This window comes from Penaeus vannamei, chromosome 17 (genome assembly GCF_042767895.1).
Source record: "Penaeus vannamei isolate JL-2024 chromosome 17, ASM4276789v1, whole genome shotgun sequence".
Classification (NCBI taxonomy): Eukaryota; Metazoa; Arthropoda; class Malacostraca; order Decapoda; family Penaeidae; genus Penaeus; species Penaeus vannamei.
This window is the reverse complement of record NC_091565.1, coordinates 1,439,231-1,449,230: the sequence shown is the minus strand read 5'-3', so window position 1 is coordinate 1,449,230 and position 10,000 is coordinate 1,439,231. Positions and strand designations below refer to the sequence as shown.

The 10,000-nt window shown below is 42.3% G+C and overlaps 2 protein-coding genes across 4 annotated transcripts in view; one reads left to right on the top strand and one right to left on the bottom strand.

Moving 5' to 3' along the window:
- Positions 1-1,610, bottom strand: part of Dsp1 (Dorsal switch protein 1) — a 6,810-nt gene extending 5,200 nt beyond the window's left edge. The window contains exon 1 of one of the 3 annotated variants that reach the window (XM_070131734.1): positions 1,455-1,610. In XM_070131734.1, coding sequence (XP_069987835.1) covers positions 1,455-1,518 — 64 coding nt within the window. In that variant the 5' untranslated portion in view covers positions 1,519-1,610. Of the gene's footprint in view, positions 1-709; positions 897-1,355 lie in introns of those variants that run through there. The other 2 variants (XM_070131733.1, XM_070131735.1) reach the window with 2 other exon arrangements.
- Positions 1,611-2,092: 482 nt separating this feature from the next.
- Positions 2,093-9,852, top strand: Sap30 (SIN3-associated polypeptide 30). The gene is made up of 5 exons (XM_027355094.2): positions 2,093-2,487; positions 3,114-3,293; positions 6,530-6,667; positions 7,405-7,482; positions 7,817-9,852. Exons 2-5 carry the CDS (start codon positions 3,126-3,128, stop codon positions 7,940-7,942), a joined length of 510 nt encoding a protein of 169 aa, XP_027210895.1. The 5' UTR covers positions 2,093-2,487; positions 3,114-3,125; the 3' UTR covers positions 7,943-9,852.
- Positions 9,853-10,000: the final 148 nt, after the last annotated feature.

Sequence of the window (10,000 nt, the reverse complement as noted above, 5' to 3'; positions counted from 1 at the left end):
CATGATAATAGGGGATGGACCAGAATGTCAAGAACATCCTTTGGTTTCTACTTATAAGTAAGATGTCCTTAAGTCTCTAATCATGATTAAATAAAGACTGATTTTATACCTAAACAGTCAATATACAACAGACAAGCAAAGTTATGAGAAGAAAGTTGTCAAAACAAGATGCCTGCCAACTATATACACAGCATTTTTAAATAGTACAGAGAATGATATGGGTTTCATTGCCATTCTGGTAAACGTGGGAAACAAAAATAAAGAAAATGATAATTACCCTTCAAATGCAAACCAACTCTAAATAATCTGCCTAATTACTTCTAAACACCCCGACCTACGACCTTCTACCCTTCTTATGTAAACTTTAAAAAGTTTTCCATCCCAGCCAACAGCCTCCGAAACGAAACGAATTCTTCTGTTTTCGATGGCAAGAAAAGAGATCGTCACCACCAAACTCCAGAGGAAGACAAAGGAAACTACAGAATTCCTCCACCACAACTCCCAAGAAAAGGGGACAGAAAAGAATGGTTATAATTTCGCTTGAAACAGTTGAATGCACGCAAGTCCTTTGTCTTCCTAAAAGAAACTCCGATTCAAAACAAAAAAGGCGAATAAAGAAACGAAAATAGAAAGACGCGACGCCCAGGACCCGAGAGAATCGAGGTAAAATCCGCAGAGAGGGGAAAGAGGCCTCCATTTTTAGGCCTACCTCGATGCCGTACGCTCATCTGCAAGGAAGAAAGCCTACATCACAACGCCTCGCCTCCTGTGCGCACTCTGTCCGTACTAATCTGAGACGACCGGAAAAATCTGAAATCGGAAGACCGACTCGTCCCGATTGTCGCTCTCGGGTCCCGAGCCTATGAAGGCACATCACCTTCAAAATAATTGATTTCATCTGCACGAGTCTTGCCCTTTCTCGCGTGAAGGGGCGAAAAGAAAGGGAAAAAAATATATTACATTTCATAAGTAATTTTAGTGACATGACGTCACTCTGGATTCCGCCGGGGCGCCACGACGGAGAAGCCGAGGCCCGACCCAAGGATCCGAACACCTTCAGATCCAATGAACAACATTACTTATCGTCTTCTTGCTCACACTCTCTCACCCACACGTTTATCTCGTTATTTCTACCAATATCGCGCCTTACACAGCGAGCTCAGTGGACTCCCCGGTTCGAGGGGAACTTAGAGACGTCATTAATCCGTTTCCCGAGCCTCGCTGGGAGCCGACATGAATTAAAAATACCTTTCCTCCCTGTAGCCCGCACTTTGTTTTATGGCTGCCATTGCAAGGCTTTACCACACGACGCTTAAAAGTTTTACGAATTTCCGCCGCTGCTAAAGACCTCTAACCTGCACCGCGTCGTTCTCCGAGTTGTCGTGGCCTAGGAGATCGCACTGGCCATGGCGGGAGAGTCGAACACGGAAAGATATAGCTAAAAATACCCTTACCTGTCGATGGGTGCACTTCGGTACGAGGACCTTCTCCCGGGGCGAGTCGACGGCGTTCTTCCATAGGGAAAGCATAGGAAGGCAATCTCGGCTGCTGATTGGCTCATTTTGTGTTTCCCGCAAAAATTAACCAACCGCAATCGCCGTTAGAGTGCCGGTCTCTCGAAAAATTGGCCAATGGAAATGCCGGAGCTCGCCCTGAGTTGACGAGTCTGGTTTTTACGAGTTTTGTTGGCGGTATTTACTTAAAACGAGGTTAGGGGCGGGAATTTGAGATACGGCATATCGACAAGACATGTAGTTGTTGCACTTTTATGGAATCTCGGTCCATTCCTTAAAACAATTGACAAGTATAATGAGATTATTCATTAAAATATACTAATAAGCTGCTTACTCCGACTGATTTGGCGACCAATCAGAGCGGGCGTCTCATGTCGCTTGGATAGCCAGGCAAAAAGAACGCCTTGAGAAAAATAAAACAAATAAAATATTTCCCAATAAAGTGGCCCAATACCTAAAACAAAAATTATTGTACGCCATAAAACATTAATTTCTTTCCACTGGTATTTTTGTGAAAGTTTCAAACCCTCAAAAGATGGAACTGTGCCACCTGATTTATCGTTGCTGGAACCCGAAGTAAACAGACGTGAAAGGGAAAGCGGAGAGGCTCGTAGTGTCAGTCAAGCTCTGTCCCGCACGCATACCCTTTGTCTTACTGGTCTTTTAACTGAAATAATGTGAAGAACTCTGTGGTAATTACGTGCGAAAGGTCTTTGAGAAGGTAGACGAGTGCTCCGAGGTCGATTTTGGCGCATCCTTCCGTGGAAATACGTGTTAATTCGCCCGCAAGAACGATTGATAAGCTGGGGACACAGGCCTCCGAAGAGAGAAGGCAAAGGAGATATATTTTCCGGACGAAGCAGAGCGAAATTTGTGCACTTCTCAAAGGTGGATTTCGCTTTGCCTTCTGATTCCGCAAGACCGGGTCCTCGGCCTCCCAGTCTGCCCTTTCGGTGTCCGGTAATTTTTCAAGGTAAGGCAACAGTGCCAGGGAAGCAATTTCTTTTTTTTCTTCTCAGGGGGACGAGGCAGCTCAGTGTAAACGTTTTCGCGGAGGTTCAACAAACGCGAATTGAAATCTGGATTGTGTGGAAGGTTCCTTGGGTCAGCGGGGATGTTATGTCTCGGGGGACGAGGAGGTGAGGCCGAATCACCAGTGGTAGCAGATCTTTTAAGAGTGAGAGGACGTCGGTTTGGTAATTTTGAGGTTTTAACTGATTTCCTCTATTTGGGTCAGAAGCTAGGCTGTTGGTGGCATTGTACGCTTTCATGTGTGAGGACTTAATTGGTTGTGAAGAGCCAAACTCACTGTGGAAAGGACCAGCAGTGAGTTAAGATTCCTGTAAAGCATCCAACCTTTGCTTGAGAATGGTCTAGCCTTCTATATCTTGTGAGGAATTACAGCTGTCTTTTTTAGAAGATCTGTGGCCAAGTTATTCCAAAGGTCATCATTCCTGTGAATTCGTTTGGCTTGGTGTTAAGGATAGCAATTGGTAATGTTATTCTAGTAAGATTATATTATCAACTCAGCCATTCTGTGATTGCAGGTTACCTTAGTCTGAGGACAAACCAGATGTCTGACTGTACGCCTCGTTTCAGATTACGGTCAAAATGAATGGACTGAGCACAGAGGAAGACTCGGGCTCACAACATGACCAGGTGTGTTGCTTGGTTGATGCAGGCGAGCGATGCACCCAGTTAGCGGGGAATGCCGCTTACAACAAACGGATACAGAAAACTGTGGCTCAGAGGAAGCTGAGGTTACATATGGACTCTGCGGTAAGTAAGCTTGTTGTTGAGATGTTACTGAAGGATTATTGGAATTAAAGAAAATGTTATTAATGCTTCCTATATTTTTTTATTTTCTCTCTCCCCTCTCTCTCCTTTCCTCTCCTCTCCTTTCTGTCCACACACACACACACACACACACACACACACACACACACACACACACACACACACACACACACACACACACACACACACACACACACACACACACACACACACACACACACACACTCTCTCTCTCTCTCTCTCTCTCTCTCTCTCTCTCTCTCTCTCTCTCTCTCTCTCTCTCTCTCTCTCTCTCTCTCATCTGCTCTCTCTAGTAAAAGCTCTCTCTCTCTCTCTCGCTCTCCCCCCCCCCCCCAGCCTGGGCCACACATTGGTAAAAGCTTGGGTAAAACTAGAATTTGCAAATCACATTCAACCCGTGAACTGTTCCCTGCCCTCTAACTCTCTTCTGTTGCTGTGTCACTCTGTTGCTGTGTCACTCTTTCTCTCTCTGTTTCTTTCTCTCTTTCTCTGTGTCTGTCTCTTTCTCTCTTTCTCTCTGTGGGTCTTTTTCTCTCTTTCTCTCTGTGTGTCTTTCTCTCTCTTTCCCTCTGTGTGTCTTTTTCTCTCTTTCTCTGTGTCTGTCTCTTTCTCTCTTTCTCTCTGTGTGTCTTTCTCTCTCTTTCCCTCTGTGTGTCTCTTTCTCTCTTTCTCTGTGTCTGTGTCTCTTTCTCTCTTTCTCTGTGTCTGTGTCTCTTTCTCTCTTTCTCTCTGTGTCTGTGTCTCTTTCTCTCTTTCTCTCTGTGTCTGTCTCTTTCTCTGTGTCTGTGTCTGTGTCTCTTTCTCTCTGTGTCTGTGTCTCTTTCTCTTTGTGTCTGTGTCACTTTCTCTCTGTGTCTGTGTCTCTTTTTCTCTGTGTCTGTGTCTCTTTCTCTTTGTGTCTGTGTCTCTTTCTCTCTGTGTCTGTGTCTCTTTCTCTCTGTGTCTGTGTCTCTTTCTTTCTCTGTGTCTGTGTCTCTTTCTTTCTCTGTGTCTGTGTCTCTTTCTTTCTCTGTGTCTGTGTCTCTTTCTTTCTCTGTGTCTGTGTCTCTTTCTTTCTCTGTGTCTGTGTCTCTTTCTTTCTCTGTGTCTGTGTCTCTTTCTTTCTCTGTGTCTGTGCTGTCTCTTTCTTCTCTCTGTCTGTGTCTCTTTCTCTCTGTGTCTGTGTCTCTTTCTCTCTGTGTCTGTGTCACTTTCTCTCTGTGTCTGTGTCTCTTTTTCTCTGTGTCTGTGTGTCTCTTTCTTTCTCTGTGTGTGTCACTCATTCTTTCTCTGTCTGTGTGTCTCTTTCTTTCTCTGTCTGTGTGTCTCTTTCTTTCTCAGTCTGTGTCTCTTTCTCTCTTTCTCTCTGTGTCTGTGTCTCTTTCTCTCTGTGCCTGTGTCACTTTCTCTCTGTCTGTGTCTCTTTCTCTCTGTGTCTGTGTCTCTTTCTCTCTGTGTCTGTGTCACTTTCTCTCTGTGTCTGTGTCTCTTTTTCTCTGTGTCTGTGTCTCTTTCTCTCTGTGTCTGTGTCTCTTTCTCTCTGTGTCTGTGTCTCTTTCTCTCTGTGTCTGTGTCTCTTTCTCTCTGTGCCTGTGTCACTTTCTCTCTGTCTGTGTCTCTTTCTCTCTGTGTCTGTGTCTCTTTCTCTCTGTGTCTGTGTCTCTTTCTCTCTGTGTCTGTGTCTCTTTCTCTCTGTGTCTGTGTCTCTTTCTCTTTGTGTCTGTGTCACTTTCTCTCTGTGTCTGTGTCTGTGTCTCTCTTTCTCTGTCTGTGTCTGTGTCTGTGTCTCTCTTTCTCTTTGTCTGTCTGTGTCTCTCTTTCTCTTTGTCTGTCTGTGTCTGTGTCTCTCTTTCTCTTTGTCTGTCTGTGTCTCTTTCTTTCTCTTTCTCTGTGTCTGTCTCTTTCTTTCTCTTTCTCTGTGTCTGTGTCTCTTACTTTCTTTCTCTGTGTTTGTCTCTCTTTCTCTCTTTCTCTGTGTTTGTCTCTCTTTCTCTCTTTCTCTGTGTTTGTGTCTCTTTCTCTGTGTTTGTGTCTCTTTCTCTCTTTCTCTGTGTTTGTGTCTCTTTCTCTGTGTTTGTGTCTCTTTCTCTGTGTTTGTGTCTCTTTCTCTCTTTCTGTCCTTTTTCTCTCTTTCTCTCTCTTCTCTGTCTTTTTCTCTCTTTCTCTCATTTTCTCTGTCTTTTTTCTCTCATTTTCTCTGTGTGTCTTTTTCTTCTTTCTCTCTGTGTGTGTCTTTTCTCTCTCTTTCTTCTCTGTGTGTCTGTCTCTCTCGCTCTCTCTCTCTGTGCCTGTGTATCTCTCTTTCTCTGTCTCTGTGTCTCTTTCTTTCTCTGTCTCTGTGTCTCTTTCTCTTTCTCTGTCTCTGTGTAAGTCTCTTTCTCTTTCTCTGTCTCTGTGTCTCTTTCTCTTTCTCTGTCTCTCTCTCTCTCTGTCTCTTTCTCTGTCTCTGTGTCTCTTTCTATCCCTCTCTCCCCTCTCCCTCCTCTCCTCTCCCTCTCCCTCTCCCTCTCATTTCTTTCCTCTCTTCCTCTCCTTTCTCTTCCTTCCCTCTCTCCTTTCTCTTCCCTCTCCCTCTCCCTCTCCCTCTCCCCTCTCCTCCTCTCCCCTTTCTCCCTCTCCCTCCTCCCTTTCTCCCTTTCTCCCTTTCTCCCTCTCCCTCTTCTCCCTCTCCCTCTCCCCTCTCCCTCTCCTTTCCTTTCTCTCCCTCTTCCCTCTCCCTCTCTCCCTCCTCTCCCTCTCCCTCTCCCTCTTTCTCTCTCCCTCTCTCCCTCTCCCTCTCCCTCCCCCTCCCCCTCCCCCTCTCTCCCTCTCTCTCTCACTTATGTTCTCTCCCTCTCTCCCTCTCCCTCTCTCCCTCTCTCTCTCACTTATGTTCTCTCCCTCTTCTCCCTCTCTCTCTCTCACCCTTATATTTTCTCCCTCTTCTTCTCCTCTCTCTCTCTCTCTCACTTATGTTCTCTCCCTCTGTCTCCCTCTGTCTCCCCCTCTGTCTCCCCCTGTCTCCCCCTGTCTCCCCTCTCTCTCTCTCTCTCTCCCCCCCCCCCCCTCTCTCTCTCTCTCTCTCTCTCTCTCTCTCTCTCTCTCTCTCTCTCTCTCTCTCTCTCTCTCTCTCTCTCTCTCTATCTCTCTCTCTCTCTCTCTCTCTCTCTCTCTCTCTCTTTTTCTTTGTTCAAAGGTCTTTTGAAAATGCTAGAGTGAATTATTTTGCTTTCTTACAGTCAAGTCATAACTACATATGTGAGTACCACAAAGGTGTCATTCAGAGTGTCCGAGTGAAACGAAAAAGACGAGACTCTGAGGATGACTCGGGGGAGTTTGATGGAGATCACCCAGAAGTGGAGCTTTACAATCTGCAGGTATGGTTTAGTTACGTAGGTTCACAGGTACAAGCACATAGGTACACGGGTACACGCTTACAAGAACACAGGGACATGCTCACAAGGACACGGGTACATGCGTACAAGCACGCGGGTACACTCTGACAAGCACGCGGGTACACTCTGACAAGCACCCGGGTACACTCTTACAAGCACCCGGGTACACTCTTACAAGCACCCGGACACACTCTTACAAGCACCCGGACACACTCTTACAAGCACGCGGACACACTCTTACAAGCACGCGGACACACTCTTACAAGCGCGCGGACACACTCTTACAAGCACGCGGGTACACTCTTACAAGCACGCGGGTACACTCTTACAAGCACGCGGGTACACTCTTACAAGCACGCGGGTACACTCTTACAAGCACGCGGGTACACTCTTACAAGCACGCGGGTACACTCTTACAAGCACGCGGGTACACTCTTACAAGCACGCGGGTACACTCTTACAAGCACGCGGGTACACTCTTACAAGCACGCGGGTACACACGCTTACAAGCACGCGGGTACACGCCTACAAGGACATGGGTAGAGGCTTGGGGTTACAAGCAGATGCACTCATACACAGAATGGTTTCAGTTGTTATCCTTTTTGTTTAAGAAATGATATTGAAGGTTAGATTTAAACTGATAATTCATTTTAGATGAAGTATTGAACATTTGTCATGTTAATGATATATCTTTCTGATAGCTTCTCTGCTTCTGACAGGTTAACACATTGAGAAGGTATAAAAGACATTACAAAATTCCTACAAGACCGGGACTCAACAAGGCGCAGTTAGTTGATGTAAGTTGTCACTTTGATTTATGTAATAGAACAGCAGATTTGCCAGTTTTAGTTTTTTCTCTTGATTTGATATTTCCTTTGAATGATTGGAAATTAATTCTGAGATTATTGAAAGGTAGTAGTTATGTTTGTTATACAATTTTTAAACATTTTAATCTAAAGAAAATGTATAATCTGGAAAGTTAAGTTAAATTCTCTTCATGAATTGCCTCTTTGTCTGATAATGTATTTCCAGTAGTTTTTTGGCATTTTCATATGGAAATATAAATAATGTATTTCCAGAAGTTTTTTTACTTTTTCATATGGAAATATAAATAGCATGTTTTTTTTCCAGATACTAATGAAGCATTTTAGAACAGTTCCAGTGGCAGAAAAAGACTGCCTCACCTACTTCATCTACATGATTAAGACAAACCGATCAAAATTTGACCAGAGGAATGGGTCCAGTATTGACATGTGACCTCAGGCTTCGAAGGATCTTCTCTAAATGTTTATGCTTTATACTCATTGAATGCAGACTTCGGTGTTTTGTGAGTGGTTGTGTTTGTGGGTGCGATAAGGATTTTGTGTTGATAGTTGATGAAGCATTTTATTTGAATGTAAGTTCTCCAATACCTTAACAAATTACTTTATATGATGACCAGAAGCAACATTTATTATTAGCATGACAGTACAGCTGTTTGTCATTGATTGAATGGATTTCAAAATGGCCAATAAATGCATATGTTTATTTTCTTGTGACTTAATCACTTGTTGAGAGGAATAGTTAAGGTGAAATTCCATGTAGCAAGATTACTGGTTCAAGGTTTTGATTACCAACGCTCTCTCAAAGTGAGAATTTGTAATTGAAGCATTGAAGGTTTATTTAGCCTTATGGAATTACTCCCTTATCTGCCTCTTCTAACAGTGGTAATTGCTTGTTTTCATTTTACTTGCATTTGTATGTCAGCCTGAGCAATAATTATGTTTATATAATGTGCATTCCTTTGCAACCATTTTTATCATCTTCATAACTCCTGCTGCATGATTTTGCCCTTTCATTTTGTGATTGAATATACCAAATACTGACTGACTGAACAAAAATGACAACTTTCTGACATTTTTAGTAATTCTAAGGTATTATAAACTTTCTGGTTACCATTTCATGTGCTACAAGTTGCTTTAAATGTCAAGGCTTGTAAGAGGATCTCAAAAATTGAATTATCTGTATTTCTCTTGCTATTGCTGGTTGTCTTTACTTGCCTATGCTTGTAATGTGTTCCAATATGGTGTGAATGCAGAATGCTGAATCAATTAGAATGAAACTCATTCACTGGATAGATCGGTGAAACAAAGTTCAGCTTGGGATCAGTAACATTCCAAAAGTACTTCTACCTTTTTGTACCAAACTGGACCCTGCATTAATAGATTCTGCAGTTGTTGAAAGCAGCAGATTAGACATTCAAATGTATGGGGGTTATTCATACCTGTGAGCTTCTGTATATTGGTTTGTATATATTGATATATACAAAACATAGAGATCTCTTATAGAGATTGTGTTTGTGTATAAACATTTTATGTAAATAATGGAAGACTGGATTTACTGTTGTAAGTAAAAGAATTAAAGGAAATCTGTGCACAAAATCTTTTATATGATGCAATATATATTTTTTTTATGGCTGTGTGTTTCTCTTTGAAGGAAGATAGGCTTTAAGGGAGGGAAGGACTCTGTAAATTATGTCTGACTTGTTTCAGGACAAGTAACTGAATTGGTTCTAGCCGTTTCCTTTGTAGGTGTCGGGTGGATGGGAAATGAAGTTTAAGAAAGTGAATCTGCATTTATTTTTGTTTTAGTGAATGAATTTATAATTTATTGACAGGTCATACCTAGGGCGTTGAAGTGGGAGTCGTGAACTTTATGTGATTTGAAGGTGTTCTAAAATGATGTACAAGCAATTGCCAAAAAAAAGATTCCTTTTCAGTTTTCACCTTATGAATAATTATTTGAACTTTTTTTTTTTTATACCAGTTTTCACTAATAGCATAATAGACTCTATAGTTTTGTCCAACCCATTCCTTACTCTATGTGCATTTGAATCTCAAAAAGAGCTGTGTAAATACTATAACTTGTAAATAACCACTTCCATTATTGTCCCAGAAGTAGCTGAACGTTTAGAAGAACCAGATGAATTGTCAGAATTAACATCATCGACCATAACCATTCTAGGAATATTTTAACATACAGACTAAGTGTAACCAGTGGAGATTTAATGCAGTATCTGTGTACTATATTTTTTGTGTGAATGTGTTCATGTTAGAGTAGGTATTTATTTTACAGTATATATATATATATACCAGAGATTCTGTAATATACATTTAAATATGGAAAAATGTTTTTTTTTTTATCCTTTGATAAGATGTTTATTCTTTATTGTTAGACCTGATTAGAATATTGTAGCTTTATAGAAAAAATGCACACACACTACTTTCCATGGCCTCTTCATTGCAATACCTCTAATCCCTTGCTCGATGTTGTTAT